General features: G+C 46.4%; 1 protein-coding gene across 1 annotated transcript; it reads left to right on the forward strand.

Moving 5' to 3' along the window:
• The first annotated feature begins 9,159 nt into the window (after positions 1-9,159).
• LOC132573524 (phospholipase A2 inhibitor subunit A-like) lies at positions 9,160-15,809 on the forward strand. Its single transcript, XM_060241034.1, has 4 exons — positions 9,160-9,521; positions 12,727-12,834; positions 13,681-13,764; positions 15,243-15,809. The coding sequence occupies exons 2-4, from the start codon at positions 12,744-12,746 to the stop codon at positions 15,599-15,601; spliced, it is 534 nt and encodes a 177-aa protein (XP_060097017.1). The 5' UTR covers positions 9,160-9,521; positions 12,727-12,743; the 3' UTR covers positions 15,602-15,809.
• Positions 15,810-16,978: the final 1,169 nt, after the last annotated feature.

Here is a 16,978-nt window from a genome sequence, read left to right on the forward strand (position 1 = left end):
ATAGTTATTTGATGGAACAAAGTTCGAGTCCACGGTCACCTTTAAGACCAACAACGTTTAATTCTGGGCAGAGCTTTTTTGGTAGAAAAAGACCAGCAGGGACTCATTTGCATCTTAGGCCACACCCCCTGATTTCACCATTGTTTTGCGCAGGGCTTTTTGTGTAGAGAAAGCCCAGCAGGGACTCATTTGCATCTTAGGCCACACCCCCTGACACCAAGCCAGCCAGAACTGAGTTCCTGTGTGTTCCTGCTAAAAAAAAAAAAAAAGACCTGATTCTGGATATAAGTTTACATGCGCACGTTTCTTCCGATTATTTGGGTAGGAAGGTAAATCCACAGATAGAGCGACAACATCACAACATTTATTTTAGTTTGATATACATTTCTGCGCCTTTCAGCTCCTCACTTGCCTTGCCTTTGCTTTAGCTCTGACCCCTCAAACCCAGCCCTATAGGACAGTTGCCCTCTAGTTCCTGGACTCTGTGAGTTTCCCAGTAAGATTTTTGGTGGGGTGGGGTGGAGCTGGAAAACTGGTACTTGGCTCTTTAAACCCCAAATCCCAGAAATTCAGTCCTATTGGGAAACTGCCCCACCGGTCTAATACTGGGGGAGTAGTTCATGAGGGAGAACAGAACGGCCTGCAACATTTTGTCCCAACCAATATATAGGAAAGAAACAAACTAGAGAACATCGGCTGATCCTTGGTCAGAACGGCACACGCTGATGCTATAATTTTGCAATCAAATATTTCCTGAGTTTGGTCTTTGGCTATGTGGAAACCTGTCCCTCCTACCCATTAGAGCCGAACCCCGTGGTTGCAAATTGCACACCCTCAAACGGTGGGTGGAAATCAGCTCCGTGCTCAACCTCACCAGGCTTCATTCTCAAAAACACACGGGCACCGCTGCAAATATTTATGTACAAAGGCTGAGGAAGGGAAGGCACAGGGCGCTATTGAGCAAGATTTGAAATCCTGCGGGCTTTGATTTCAGGATTGGCTCGTATTGCCAGGGATTTTAGAAGGACCTTTTTTTTTTTTTTTAAGTGTCAATTTCCATTAATCCTAAATTGAATGGTTTCCTATGTTATGCAGCTGGGCTTTAAAAAAAAACACACGCTTTAAGCCATGTTATGTAAAGACTCTAATTGAATTCAAACAGTATAGTGATAAATTCCAGGGGGGTAACAGTCCGGTTTATCAGATTAACGGTTTATAGAGGCAAAAAAATGGAGCCACGTCTTCCAGATTAACAGATTTATTGACAGATCAGCTTTCCTGAGCAGAGACGCAAAAAATGAATCGGGAAATCTGTTCCTCTCGATCGTGTCACGAGACTTCTTTTTGCTTTATAGTCATGAGCAAGCCTGGTTAGATTTTATAATACATAATGGTGGATTTTATTTTTCCTAATCATTTTATAATAAGCGTTTTTAATTTTTATAATCGCGAGTTATATTTTTTTACGGTCCGGTAATGAGAACCTCGCTACCAAGTGCTTGTATGGCCTGTGAATTATTATTCTCCCCGGAAGAAAGGATTATTTTTCTTTCCTGTGTAACCAGTCCATCCTCCATCCTCTATTGGCATTTCAAGTGTGGGGGCGGTAGCAGAGGCAAAACTACATGATACATGAGCTAGCGTTGCCAGTCTCCAGGTGGGGCCTGGAGACTTCATAGAATTACTGTTGCTCTCCAAATGACAGAATACAGTTCCCCTGAAGAAAATGGCGGCTATTGCATTCTACAGCATTGAAGCTCCTTCCCTTCTCCAAACCCCACTAGGTCTGCCAGTTCCAGGTTCAGAAATACCTGGAGATTTGAGGATGGCCCCTGGGAGAATGGGGTTTAGGGAGGGGGGGGGGACTTTGGTAGGGTATAATGCCATGTGGTCCACCTTCCAAAGCTAGGCTTCCCAATCCCCAGGTCCCAGAGGGGGATCCCCCGGTTTTACAGGCTTCCCCCCTCCCCCAGCCAGCTGGCCGGAGGGGGAAGCCCCGCCCGCACAACCATCATGCACCTCCATGAACGATTCCCATAGGGAATGATGGGGAATTGATCCACGGGTATCAGGGGCTCTGAGGGGGCTGTTTTTTGAGATAGAGGCACCAAATTTTCAGTATAGCATCTAGTGCCTCTCCCCAAAATACCTCCCAAGTTTCAAAATGTTTGGACCAGGGGGTCCAATTCTATGAACCCCAAAAGAAGGTGCCCCTATCCTTCATTATTTCCTATGGAAGGAAGGCATTTAAAAAGATGTGCAGTCCCTTTAAATGTGATGGCCAGAACTCCCTTTGGAGTTCAATTATGCTTGTCACAGCCTTGATCTTGGCTCCACCCCTAATGTCTCCTGGCTCCACCCCCAAAGTCTCCTAGCTCCACCCCCAAAGTCCCCAGATATTTCTTGAATTGGACTTGGCAACCCTATCCAAAGCAGCCGTTTTCTCCAAGAGAAAGGGAATAAATTCTTCATACGGGCTTTTTTGGTAGCAGGAATTCCTTTGCATGTTATGCCCAATGTTGGAATTCTAGCAGGAGCTCCTTTGCATATTAGGCCACACACTCCTGATGTAGCCAATCCTCCAAGAGTTTACAAAAAAGAGCCCTGTAAGCTCTTGGAGGATTGGCTACATCAGGGAGGTGTGGCCTAATATGCATAGGAGCTCCTGCTAGAATTCCACCTCGGTTATGTTATACCCCCCCCCCTGATGTAGCCAATCCTCCAAGAGCTTACAGAGCTATTAGTACAGGGCCTACTGTAAGCTCTTGGAGGATTAGCTACATCAGGGGTGTGTGGCTTAATATGCAGAGCAGTTCCTGCTAGAAAAAAAGCCCTGAAATAAATAATAAATAATGTAGTCTGGAGATTAGTTCTCATTCTGGGAAATCTCTGGCTCTCACCAAGAGGTTGGCCCACCTCAACCCCAGCCTCTCTAGGCTGCACCCCTCCAAATCTCCAGGCATTTCCCAACCTGGAGGTGGCAACCCTATATGACCCAGGAGCTCAATAATTAGCCTAAAGCCCCTCAATGTATCACACAGTCGCCATGGCACATATGACACAAATTCTGGAACCATTTTCAGAGCCTGAAAACGAATGCCAAAGAGCCCATACACCAATGGTTGCTGATGCACAGTAGGAGCAGATGTCCAGTGAAAAAGTTACAGGTGTACTCTTGGAGATGGGTGTGAATTTGGTCTTTCTAGGGATGCCAGCCTCTGGGTGGGACCTGGGGATCCCCCAGAATTACAGCTCATCTCCAGATGACAGAGATAAGTTCCTTTGGAGAAAACAGATGCTTTGTAGGGTGAGCTCTATATGGCTTGGTACCCCATTGAGGTCCCTGTCCTCCCCAGGCTCCACCCCCAAATTTCCAGGAGTTTCCCAGTCTGGATCTGGCTACCCTACTCCCCTGCCTCTTCTGCTGGTGGCCAGGGTGGACCTGACAACCCTAGGTCCTCCAAACCATTAGGGTTTGACCCTTCCTTCTCCCCATTGCATACTGTAAATCTGTATGCATGGCTAGACTGTTTATCATGTTATCAAGGGGACATAGTAAGTCACCCACCCTGAGTTCTTGGAGGAATGGTGGCATGACCATGTTCTAAAGCCAGCATGGGCAGCAAAATTTGGGCATTTGCCTATTGCGTCAGGTGGGGAGGGCCCAATTTGGCACCCTCCCGAGCCTGGCACCCTAGGCAAATGCCTAATTTTTCTAGTGGGAGGGCTGGCCATGCTTGTGAAGTAGGTTGCGCTGAAAGAGAATGGTTGGCCGGTGAACTGAATTGAACCAGGCTTCCGCCCTAAGCCCAATAACATTCTGGCTGTCACTGGTTTGAACTGTCTCTATTCTTTATCAAGGATGATCCCTACCATTAGTTCCAGATCCCTTTTTTCCTTCGCAGGAGACTCCTTTTTAAAATATGCTGGTATGCAGACTATCTAGTTGAGTATTCCAGGCTTCACTTCCCTGAAAATCACACCTACTCACTAGCGCAAATTGTCAGCATGCAAATTTCCTGTTCTCCTTTTCCTTTAGCCCAGATAATAATAGTCAGGGCTTTCCTTGTGGGGAAAAAGCCCAGCAGAAACTCATTTGCATATAAGGCCACACCCCCTGATGTCACCATTGTTTCACACAGGGATTTTTTTGTAGAAAAACCCCAGCAGGAACTCATTTGCGTATTAGGCCGCACCCCCTGACACCAAGCCAGCCAGAACTGCGTTCCTGCTCAGAAAAAGTCCTGATAATAATTATGAGGGTTATTGCTACTCTGTAACTGTCTCCAGGTAGCAGGCCTGTAGCTACCGGAGGGGAGGAGGGAGAGAGGTTGGGGGCCCTGCCCCTTGACTTCTTGTCAGGTCCCCCAACTCAGGTGCCCTTGACATTCCCCCCTCCATCTGCCATGGGGGTGAAAGCTGAGATGCTGGGGTAGGTTAGCCAAGTCCAATTCAAGAAATAGCTGGGGACTTTGGGGGTGAAGCCAGGAGACATTGGTGGTGGAGCCAGGAGCAAGGATGTGACAAGCATAATTGAACTCCAAAGGGAGTTCTGACCATCACATATCAGGGCACCGCACACCTTTTCAATGCCTTCAATCCATAGGAAATAATGAATAATAGGGTCACCTTCTTTGGGGGCTCATAGAATTAGACCCCCTGGTCCAATCTTTTTGAAACTTAGGGAGTATTTTGGGGAGAGCCACTGGATGCTATGCTGAAAATTTGGTGCCTTTACCTCAAAAAACAGGACCCGCAAAGCCCTAGATACCCACGGATCAATTCTCCATCATTTCCCATGGGAATAAGTCTCCGTAGGGAATCATGAGTTCCCAGCAGACATTTCCCTCCCCTCCCCCCTCTTTCTGATGACCCTGAAGCGGGGGGAGGATCTCCAAACCGGGGGATCCCCTGCCGCCACCTGGGGATTGGCAACCCTATGCTGGGGGCCTCCCTCTTCCCCCATGATTTAAGTTGCATGGGAGGGGTATCTAGAAGGAGCCGCAGGTTCTTCCAGCCCTTTCAATGTTGTGAGAGAGGCTCTCCCCCCATCAGAAAGCATGGCAAGGGAGAGGGAAATGTCTGCTGGGCAGTCCATTATTCCCTATGGAGACCAATTCCCATAGGGTATAATGGAGAATTGATCCACGGGTATCTGGGGCTACGGGGGAGGGGGCTGTTGTTTGAGGTAAAGGCGCCAAATTTGCAGCACAGCATCCTGTGCCTCTCCTCAAAAGACCCTCCAAGTTTCAAAAAGATTGGACCAGAGGGTCCAATTCTATGAGCCCCCCAAAAAGGTGCCCCTATTCTTCATTATTTCCAGTGGAGGGAAGACATTTAAAAGGTGTGCAATCGCTTTAAATGATACAGCCAGAACTCCCTTTGGAGTTCAATCATGCTTGTCACAACTTTGCTCCTGGCTCCACCCCAATGTCTCCTGGCTCCACCCCCAAAGTCCCCAGATGTTTCTTGAATTGGACCTGGCAACCCTACGGGATAGGCACAGGCTGCACACACAGAAGACAGCCATTCAGGCTGTTCATGTGCAGGCAGAGTGGGGGCAGCACACACCTGGCCATTCAGACAGCCAGAAAATGTGCCCTACATTGCTATCGGGAAGTTCCTGGTAGCTATTCAATCTGGCCCCACCCTATTCTATAACGAGGTAGGTACGGATTCGGGGGGCGGGGGGGGGGGGAGGAGAGATGTGCACATGTGATCGCACACATAAAATCCGGATAGGAGGCATGGCTAGGTTGGGCCAAATCTCTTGTGTGATTGCACCCACAGAATCCGCCAAAGCAGCCATTTCCTCCAGGGGAACTAAGCTTGGTAGTCTGGAGATCAGCTCTAATAGCAGAGGCTGGCTGCCCTATTTGTGTTACATGAAAGCCAGTTTGGTGTAGTGGTGAAGTGCACAGACTCTTATCTGGGAGAACCGGGTTTGATTCCCCACTCCTCCACTTGCACCTGCTGGGATGGCCTTGGGTCAGCCATAGCTCTTTTATCCGGGAGAACCGGGTTTGATTCCCCACTCCCCCACTTGCACCTGCTGGAATGGCCTTGGGTCAGCCATAGCTCTCTTATCTGGGAGAACCGGGTTTGATTCCCCACTCCTCCACTTGCAGCTGCTGGAATGGCCTTGGGTCAGCCATAGTTCTCGCAGAGCTGTCCTTGAAAGTGCAGCTTGTGGGAGAGCTCTCTCAGCCTCATCAACCTCACAGGGTGTTTATGGTGAGGGAGGGAGGCAAAGGAGATTGTGAGACTTTGAAATTCAAAGTGGAGGGCAGGATACAAATCCAATACTGTCGTTGTCGTCTTCTTGTTCTTCTTCTTTCATAGCTTTTGATGTTGGATTTTATAACTGTGAGAATAAACATCCTTATTTTTAAAAAAAATAATCATGGTCTATTTACAAAAGCATTTCAGAAGCCAGTTCAGCACAGGTGGTTGCGGAATGTATCGATAGGATGCCCGGAAGGAGAATGTGGCATGGATGAAGGTAGTCTGGTTTTATCTATTTACAGACAAAGAAAAAGCTAGCTGGGTTGTGGTGTGTGTGTATGAAATCATAAGGGTACTTGGTTCCCATGGGACGTTTTATCATTTATTTCTGCAGCTTCACCTTTAATCCAATTAATAACACCTGTTCAAATGACACAAATACTTCCATTGTGTTACAGGAATGATTGCTGAAGGATATGACAGTTTTTGCAGTTTTGAAGACAGGGATCATCAAAAGGCAAAGGAAGCATTATTGTCTAAAAAAGGTAAAAGATAGTCCCCTGTGCAAGCACCAGTCGTTTCCGACTCTGGGGTGACATCACATCACAATGATTTCACAGCAGACTTTTTACGGGGTGGTTTGCCTTCCTCAATCATCTACACTTTCCCCCCAGCAAGCTGGGGACTCATTTTATCGACCTTGGAAAGATGGAAAGCTGAGTCAACCTGGAGCTGGCTACCTGAACCCAGCTTCCACCAGGATTGAACTCAGGTCTTGAGCGGAGAGCTCGGACTGCGGTCCTGCAGCTTTACCACTCTGCACCATGGGGCTGTAGTACCCATTTAAAGGAATTTAGCCATTTAAAATCCTGGTCATGCGTACTAAAGTACTGCCATTTATTCTTCTCAATAAACACAGTGGCCTTTTTAAAGGGGGTGGCCAAACGTCAAGAAAAATGACACACACCCCAATCGAAATCTCATCCTAGGCACCACTGAACATTTCCCAGTCAAAGGCAGATAAATTCCAGTTTTAAAAAAGAACATGGAATTGTGTATGAGACTCAGGGGGATCATCTGGGGCAGCCGTCTTTTGGCAACAGAAGTGTTAACAAGTGTGTAAGAGCAGTGTTTTTTTAAAACAGGGTTGCCTCTTCTGATCAAAATATGCAGAGTAAGTAGGCTTATGTGAGATGAAGCTCCCTACAGCCCCTCTGCCCAGACAGTTCGCATCATTAAAGGCAGGAATCTTGAATCGCACAAGACCAGCAGTGCTGCAGTTGGGGATGTGAAAGATCCCAGGCCTCAGATTCAGCAGGAGCTCACAGGAGCACAGCTCCTGAACCTTTCTGAGGGTTCCCCCTCCTCCTCCCCACCTACCTTGCCCATTGAATAGAAGGTGCAGCTGCCTAACAGTCCCTGGATTCGGAGAGCGGGCAGCCAGCCAGCCACCAGGGGCTTTGCCACGCCCCCAGCCGCCCTCATTAACCCTTGGAGAAGCCCGCACCACCCTTTCTCCACTTCTGATGTGATTTTGGGTGGTGGCTAGCTTGCTGGCCTTTTGACTGTGGAGGGTTGGTGGCCCAGGAGAGCCCTGTGTGAGTGAGACCTGCTTGGGCCGGCTGGATCTCTAGCCAGACCAAGCAGGCCTCGCTCGCCCAGGGCTCTCCTTTCTTGCATCGGGTTGCTTTTTTTTGGGGGGGGGGCAGTATATGTTCATGAGTTATGCTAATGAGATCTGCCACCTATTTTTTTACAAAATGACCCCTGATACTGATCTTGACAATACTGACAATACTGATCTTGATAAATAAATCTTTGATCTGCTTCAGTATAAGGCAGCTTCATGTGTCCCGTGTGTTTGAACCAAGCCATAATATATTCCGAGTGATCTGCTGACGGTTGAGTGGATGCATTTGGGACCAGCAGATGGTTTGCAGGAATGATCCCCATGTACACAACACTGTGGTTGTCCAAGTATGACAGTTCCGGCGCTTGAATGACCATGGCCAGATATTCTTTTGTTAGCCTAGTAAAGGCAGTCCCTACTAGAGATGCCAACTGGACATCCAGACATCAAGATAGCTCAAGGAGGACGCCCCAAAGTTCTGAGCTTCCTTTCAGGGAGATTACAAACCATTGAGAACACAATATAAGAAGAGCCCTGCTGGATCAGACCTATGGTCCATCAAGTCCAGCATCCTGTCTCACCCAATGGCCAACCCATTCCTTTGGATGGCCAACAACAGGGCAGAGAGGCTGAGGCCTTCCCCTGATGTTGCCACCTTGCAATGGGATTCAGAGGCTTAGTGCCTCTAAGTATGGCGGTTCCCCTCATCCACCATGGCTAGGGGCCACTAGTCGACTTTCCCACCATGAATCTACCTAATCCCCTTTGAAAGCTGTTTGTTCCTGCGGTCATCACAACATTTCCACATTTTAATCATTTCCTTTTGTCTGTCCTGGACCTGTTGCCCATCAGCTTCGTTGGATGCCCTAACGATGTCTAATATTTTGGGACACAGAAAAAAAAATTATTGATCAATCCTTTCCATCCCGTGCATAATTTTATCATGCCCCCCCCCCCAGTCACTTTATCGTGACCTCCCAGTCATCTCTTCTCCAAGCTGAAAAGGCACAGGCTCTTCAGCCTTTCCCCCTAATCGTCTTGGTTGCTCTCCTCTGTACCTTCCCAGAAGAGGCAAATAACAGGTTCACTCAGCTTTCTGCCATCAACACCTCTGTCTTGTTTCTGGCTCAGACCTGTCCACCCAGACCCTCGCCAACATCAGCCCAGATGTGTTTAACACCTTAATGAAAGCAAGGACTTCTCTGAAACCATCATACGGAAGGCACATTTTCCAAATGCCCCCTTGCTGTGTGGCCTGTTGATCTTGGCTTTGCTCTCCCGATTGAGAAACTTGGTGTTTTTTCAGGCCTGCCTGTACAGTTTGTATAGTGAGAAATCCAGTCTGAATTGCATTGCGTTGAGAAATCTTGCAGGTACATTTTTTTTTTGGATATTTCTTCCCCACTTCCCTGTGTTTGCTTCCTTGTGTTCCGGGGTTTTCCCCCAGATGAATCAGAATTTCTAAACATCCATTTATTCTGAAAAGGCCAAATTGTTCACAACACAGAGTTGTAATTTACTGCAAAAGGGAAGGGTTTATTTGAGTGGACAATGTGTTCGGCTCTTGTGTTGTGCAACAGGCCCCTATAAAAAGGTGACCAAGGGCTGCGAAAGTTAGACTTGAGGACCCTCATCCAGAAGAAGAGCAGCAGATTCAAGATTCCAAGTAAGTGGCTGAAATGATAAGCTGACTATTTTCTACTTTCTTCTTTGTTATCAGAAAACTTGTATCCAAGGCATCCAAGCTGAAGTTTCCTTTTTACATGGAACGATGAGGTGTTATGAAAGGCCTGGAATGTATGATTCTTGTAGCAGGTTATCTAAACTTTGAGCAGTGTATGTCGTTCTTCCACATTTGACTCCTTTTAATGTTCTGTGAAATGCTACTTCCTTGTTTTAGTTACACAGGCTTATGAAGATTTAGCATTTATTTATATACTGAACATATGAAGCTGCCTTATATTGAATCAGGCCCTTGGTCCATCAAAGTGAGTCTTGTCTACTCAGACTGGCAGCGGCTGTCCAGGGTCTCAAGCTGAGGTTTTCACACCTATTTGACTGGACCCTTTTTAGTTGGAGATGCCAGGGACTGAACCTGGGACCTTCTGTTTACCAAGCAGATGCTCTACCACGTTTTCTTTTACCCTGAGGCAGTTCATTGCTCAGAGGCAGTTAACCTCTGAATCCCAAAGTTAGGAGGCAACCTCAGAGGAAGGCCTTGGCCTCTGTGCCCTGTCATTGGCCCAGTTTGGTTGGGAGCCAGTTTGGTGTAGTGGTTAAGTGTGTGGACTCTTATCTGGGAGAACCGGGTCTGATTCCCCACTCCTCCACTTGCAGCTGCTGGAATGGCCTTGGGTTAGCCATAGCTCTCGCAATAGCTGTTTTTGAAAGGGCAGCTTCTGTGAGAGCTCTCTCAGCCCCACCTACCTCACAGGGGGTCTATTGTGGGAGAAGAAGATAAAGGAGGTTGTAAGCCACTCTGAGACTCTGATTCAGAGAGAAGGATGGGGTATAAATCTACAGTCTTCTCCTCCAGAGGAACTGGTTGGCCACTGTGTGGGACAGGAGGCTGGACTAGATAGACCATTGGTCTGATCCAGCAGGGCCCGTCTTATGTTCTTATCAGACAAAGGCCTCAGCCTCTATGCTCTGTTGTTGACCCTCCAGAGGAACTGGTTGGGCACTGTGAGACAGGATGCTGGACTAGATGGACCACTGGTCTGATCCAGAAGGGCTCTTCTGATGTTTTTACTGCTACCTCTGGATACCTAAAGTACCTTTGTCCAAACCCAAGGTTTTAAAATCTGGTTTATAAAAAGGTTTGCAAATTATGGTTCAGGTATGACATGGACCAACATCCCCAAGCTACGGCTATTCTTTCCGCCTCTCCCGGATTAAAAAAAAATGGGATAAAGAATATAATTATCATTACTATGTTATGCTTTTCAAGAGAGCACAAGTAACTTGCAGAAAGAGAAAAAGATAATCAGTTTGTTGATTAAAAAGCAGATAAAATATACTAGAAAAGTAATAGAACGTATTCTGAAAATTAAGATATCAGCAAACTAAGTACCAGGAAAGAAATACATTAATGAATCTAGATAATGTGAAACATTTGTAAGTTCCTTTTATTTCAAATGGAGAATTAAGCACACGCTGCACTTGTTTTTGTCGATGGTTGCCATCAGCGTTCCCTCTAAGCTGAGTGAATGTGAGCTAGCCTAGTTTTTTTAGCCTCTGGCTTACACATTCTTGCCTTAGCTCAGGAAAAATAGCCCCAGAGCAAACTAATTTATGCAGCAGCTCACAACTTGAATGCCAGTAGCTCACAACTTGAATGCCTGCGGCTCACAACGAAGAATTCTTGCTCACAAGACTCCACAGCTTAGAAGGAGGATTGGTTGCCCTCAGGGGTCATTTTGTAGGAAAAAAGGTGCAGGAGCTCAATAGCATATCTCATTTGCATATGTCTCGGGATCTATGTGCCGCAGGGAGAGAACCCCCCCACTGCATGCAGACCCTGGCTGGAGGTTCAGGAGCTGGTTGCCATCCTCCAGATGGGGCCTGAAGAGCTGCTATTACCCTTGATCTCTGTCCAGACTACAGAGATCAGTTCCCCTGATGATAACGGTTATGGAGGGGCTATGTGGTATTGTACCCTGCTAATGCCCCTCCCCCTTCCCTAGACTCCACCCCCCTCCCCATCCCCAGGTATTTCCCAACCCAGAGCTGATATTTCATCGGTGCTAACTTAGCAAAACTTAATGAGTGTTTCATTTTGGCTGGTTAGTCCCCTAAAGTCTCTGGAGGACCAGAAGCCGCTCCTCAAAGCAACTGCAGTCGTGGAAGCAATGGGACTCTCCCTAATTTTTTTTTTTAAAAAAAACAAATTCTTTAACAATCATTTTGGTGTATTTTTTGTTGTTTTTTGTTTTTTGAGTGGGAGAAAATAAAAGTCCGTAGCAAGTAGGGTTGCCAATCCCCAGGTGGGGGCAGGGGATCCCCCAGTTTGGAGGCGCTCCCCCCGCTTCAGGGTCATCAGAAAGCCGGGTGGGGGGGAGGGAAATGTCTGCTGGGAACTGTTATTCCCTATGGAGTCTGATTTCCATAGGAAATAATGGAGAATTGATCTGTGGGTATCTGGGATTCTGGGGGGGGGGCTGTTTTTTGAGGTAGAGGCACCAAAGTTTCAGTATGGCATTCAGTGCCTCTCCCCAAATTACTCTCCAAGTTTCAAAAAGATTGGGCCCAGGGGTCCAATTCTATGAGTCCCCAAAGAAGGTGCCCCTATCCAGTATTTCCTATGTAAGGAAGGCATTTAAAAAGGCGTGCAGTCCCTTTAAATGTGATGGCCAGAACTCCCTTTGGTGTTCAATTCTGCTTATCACACCCTTGATCCTGGCCCCACCCCCCAAAGTCTCCTGGCTCCACCCCCAAAGTCCCCAGATATTTCTTGAATTGGACTTGGCAACCCTAGTAGCAAGTGAAATGTAGAGTTGGAGGCAAATCTCCATGGTCAAAAACACATGGTCGAAACCAGGAAGAACTGGAGAAGGCTGTTGATGAGACCAGAGTTCTCTCTAAACTGAGTTAGTGTGAGCTAGTTCACAGTTTTTTAGTCTGTGGCTCATGCATTTTTGTCTTGGCTCAGGAAGGATGGCCTCAGAGCAAATTCATTTATGCCGTAGCCAAACCTCTTGCTCACAACTTTCATCTCTGTAGCTCACGAAGTAGAATTTTCACTCACAAGACTCCACAGCTTAGAGAGGGCATTGGTTGAGACCCATCTCCAAAACATTGGCTCAGATTAAGAACCCTTGTTAGGCATGGATAGATTAACTGAACAACTTTCTTTTTTAAACAAAAAATAGATCAGACCACCTGAAAGATGCTTCTGTTCCTGGCATTCTGTGGCCTTGTTCTCAGAACATCTCTGGCCGTTCCGCAGCAAAAGCAGCAACCGGAATGCTCTTGTGAAGGTACGTTGATGTTTGAACTGAAAAGGAGCTGTTGTTCCCATGGCAAAGCAGTTCCAAATCCAAGTCCTGGCATGGCCATTTAAAAGTGATCTCAGGTAGCCGTGCTGGGAAAGAACTTTGCTTGAAATGAAAAACAGCCAGCAAGGTGCCAAAACGATTTTTGGGTAAGACCCAGCAGACATATAACGTTTTGAAGATTGTTGTGTATTGGTTGTTTTGACTGCTGGTTTGTTTTGACTGCTGGTTTGTTATGTCTGTTTGTTATGTCTGTTATGCCCCCCCAGGACCCTGATGCCTACATTCTGATTGGCCACTCTTTTAGAACCAGCCAATCGCAACATGAGGCATTTTTCTCAGGAAATGCAAATGAAGGATTCTGGAGAGACCGATAGGATGGATTGCTGCCCACATAAGGGGGTGTGTTTAACTCCGGCCAAATGGATATAAGGAGTGAGGTTGACTGTGTTCAATTCTGCTCTTATTCAATAAACGTTCTTGCGTACCTCAAGCTGGCTGAATTCACTACATAACAGAAGACATTTTATACTAAGTCAGGCGATTGTACCTTTTAGCACTGTAGTATCCAAAATAATATACGTGGGCAGACATAAATAAAGGCTGTATGGCTGTGAAGAGAAGGGGCTAAATTCTGGAAATAAATTGTAAATGCTACAAAGAGTTGAATATAAAATGTGCATAATGGCCTGCTGAGATTTCTATGGCTGCAAAGAATTCCATTCAAAGAAAGGATGCTTTGTCTGTTATTGCCCATGCAGCATCCGACTTGGAGAATTGCGCTCTCTGCCTTACGTAGCCCAGTGAAATTGTGTTGGTTTTCCCTTTCAGAGATTCAGAGATTGACTGTACGGCTAGACTCTTTGAGTAAGGAGTTGAAGGACCTGAGCACTGCCTTTTATTCCGTCCACAATGGTAAGTGAGCTGGAGGGTCCCCGGTGGGCTGAGAAACAACTGGAGTTTTCCAGTCACAGAAAAATAAATCCCATTTAAAAAAAAAAACTCTCTCATTTAAAAATCTCTGCCGATTTTCAGTTCCGCGGTCGCTGTAAATCTGCCACAAGGCAAGCGGCGAACACAAGAGTTCTTGCCTTCTCCACTCCTGTTGAGGGAAGTTGATTTCCTCAAGACGGTTTCATTGGGTCACCGAGATTCCCAAGGAAAGAGAAAGGAGGAGAAATGGAAATATTACCCATTAACCAACTAGGTTCCGTCCGTCACCAGTCTGTCCCTCTCAGAGATCCAATCAGAAGGGCTTTTTTTGTAGCAGGAGCTGCTTTGCATATTACGCCACACCCCCTGATCTAGCCAATCCTCCAAGAGTTTATAGGGGTCTTCTTACAGAGCCTACAGAAAGCTGTTGGAGGATTGGCTACATCGGGGGTATGTAGCCTAATATACAAAAAAAGCCCTGCCCATCTGTATCAACTAAGGTGGACAGGCTGGGAAATACCTGGAGATTTTGGAGCCTCTAAAGGGCAGGGTTTGGGGAGGAGAGGGGCTTCAATGGGACACAGTGTAATAGAGTTCACCTTTCAAATCAGCCATTTCCTACACCAAACTTGTCATTGAAATGCCTTAGTAAATAGGCCGTGATGATTTTGTTTTAAAAAATGAAGAATGTCCAATCTCATTTTTAAACTATAAATGTCAGATTACTTGAGTGGTATTCCGGGATCATTTTGTAGAAAAATAGGTGCTGGAGCTCATTAGCATTACTCATTAGCATATGCCACCACCCGCATCAGCCAAAGCAGCCCAATGCAAGAAAGGAGAGCCCCAGGCAAGCGAGGTCTGCTTGGGCTGGCTAGAGATTCAGTCAGCCCAAGCAAGCTTTGATTGCCTTGGGCTCTCCTTGGCCGCCACCCCCCGCCCCCATAGTCAAAAGACCAGCAAGCCATCCACCACCCAAAATCACATCGGAAGTGGAGAAAGGGTGGTGTGGGCTTCTCCAGGAGTTAATGAGGGCTTCTGGGGGCATGGCAAAGCCCCTGGTGGCTGGCTGGCTGCCCACTCTCCTAATCCAAGGATTATTATGCAGCTGCACCTACTATTCAATGGACAAGGTGGGGGGGGGGAGGGGGAATCCTCAGCAAGGCTCAGAAGCTGCGCTCCTGTGAGCTCCTGCTGAATTCAAGGTCTGGTGGTATTGATAAATACATATTCCAACACCTGCAGTCATTCTCCTTGTCTGTCTCCATATAGATATATGACTAATTTTCCCATACTTTTTTGTTGAATACCCCTGTGGTTTGTTATTTTCCTTTGGATGATCACAAGTCTTATCATCCTCATTTGTCATCGCCGCTTTTGGTGATCAGAAGTCACGTTTTGAAAGCTTAACGAATACTGTGAGATCCTAAAACAACCACACCTGTCTTCTGTGTTCCCAGCCCGCTCTTTCGGAAGCGGCTCCGAAAGCTTATTTGTGACCAACGGACAAGAAGGCAACTTTGACACCGCGAGCAGCATCTGTCTCCGAGCAAAGGGCGTCGTGCCTGTCCCTGCAAACGAGGCCGAGAATAACGCCCTGATGAAAACGCTGCAGAGGCACAACAAATCAGCTTACCTCGGCAAAATTTTGGATGGGTACTCAAACTGGGCACCCGGGGAGCCGAGCGGCACTAAAGCCGCTAAGACCTGCACGAAAATTGATGACGATGGCCAGTGGAGGGCCACTTCTTGTGAAGAGCAGCTCTTGATCACTTGTGAATTCTCTTTTGTTTCTCATCCGTCTGGAGCACCACAGTAATGGGGTGTAGAAAGAGAGTCGGTCTCGGGACCAGGAGGGCCTAATCTGCAGTCTATAATAAGGCTCTTTGCATGAACCTCCATCTCACCTACCCCGTAAGATTGGTGTGAAGATAAAATGAGGTGACGTGTGTGTATGCTGATGTAGGCTTTTTTTGGGTGGGGGGAGCAGCTGGATAAATATGTGGTCAATAAATGCCTCATTTGAATTCCTCTGGTGCGTTTTATATTCATTTCAAATATTTAGCAGGCTTGGGATAGGGTTGTCAATCGCTAGTTGGGTGCAGGGGATCCCCCAATTTGGAGGCCTTCCCCTCACTTCAGGGTCATCAGAAAGCGGGGGTGGGGAAAGAGGGAAATGTCTGCCGGGCACTCCGTTATTCACTATGGAGACCGATTCCCAAAGGGTATAATGGAGAATTGATCCACAGGTATCTGGTGCTCTGAGGGGAGGGGCTGTTTTTTGATAGAGGCATCAAATTTTCAGCATAGTACCCAATGAATCTCCTCAAACCACCCTCCAAGTTTCAAAGATATTGGAACAGGGAGTGAAATTCTATGAGCCCCAAAAGAAGGCGCTCTTATTTTTCATTATTCCTGGTTTTAAACAATTTTTATTAGTAACATATGGCAATATATTCTTTCTTTTTCTCTATCCCATATATTACTTTCTATCTACCCCTCCCCCCATTACTTGACCCCCGCTGGTGTACTATATTCAAAACATCATTATAAAAGGTACCCCTAATTAATAAGAACCAAAGTTCCTATCCTCCTCCCACATACTTAGTCATTATCAAAAATTGTCCAATGTCCTTTTATTTTCCATTCTTTTTCTACATATCTTCTGAACTTCTTCCACTCCATCTTAAAAACTTCTAAATCATAGTCTCTTAAAGTTCTTGCTAACTTATCCATTTCACTCCATGTCATAACTTTAACAATCCAATCCCATTTCTCTGGTATTTTTTCTTGCTTCCACAACTGCGCATACAATGTCCTAGCAGCTGAGAGCAAGTACCAGATTTAAAGTTCTGTCTTCTTTTGAAAAATTTTCCATTTGTAATCCCAACAGAAAAGTCTCTGCAACTTTGTTAAATTCCTATCTCAAGATCTTAGAAATCTCTTGCTGAATCATCTGCCAAAACATTTTCGCTTTTTCACAAGTCCACCACATATGGTAAAAAGAACCTTCATGCTTTTTACATTTATTCTTCATTATTCCCAATGGAGGGAAGGCATTAAAAAGGTGTGCAGTCCCTTGAAATGTGATGGCCAGAACTCCCTTTAGAGTTCAATTATGATTGTCACAACCTTGCTCCTGGCTCCACCCCCAAAGTCTCCTGGCTCCACCCTCAAAGTCCTGAGATATTTCTTG

The sequence above is a fragment of the Heteronotia binoei genome, chromosome 6, assembly GCF_032191835.1.
Source record: "Heteronotia binoei isolate CCM8104 ecotype False Entrance Well chromosome 6, APGP_CSIRO_Hbin_v1, whole genome shotgun sequence".
Lineage (NCBI taxonomy): Eukaryota > Metazoa > Chordata > Lepidosauria > Squamata > Gekkonidae > Heteronotia > Heteronotia binoei.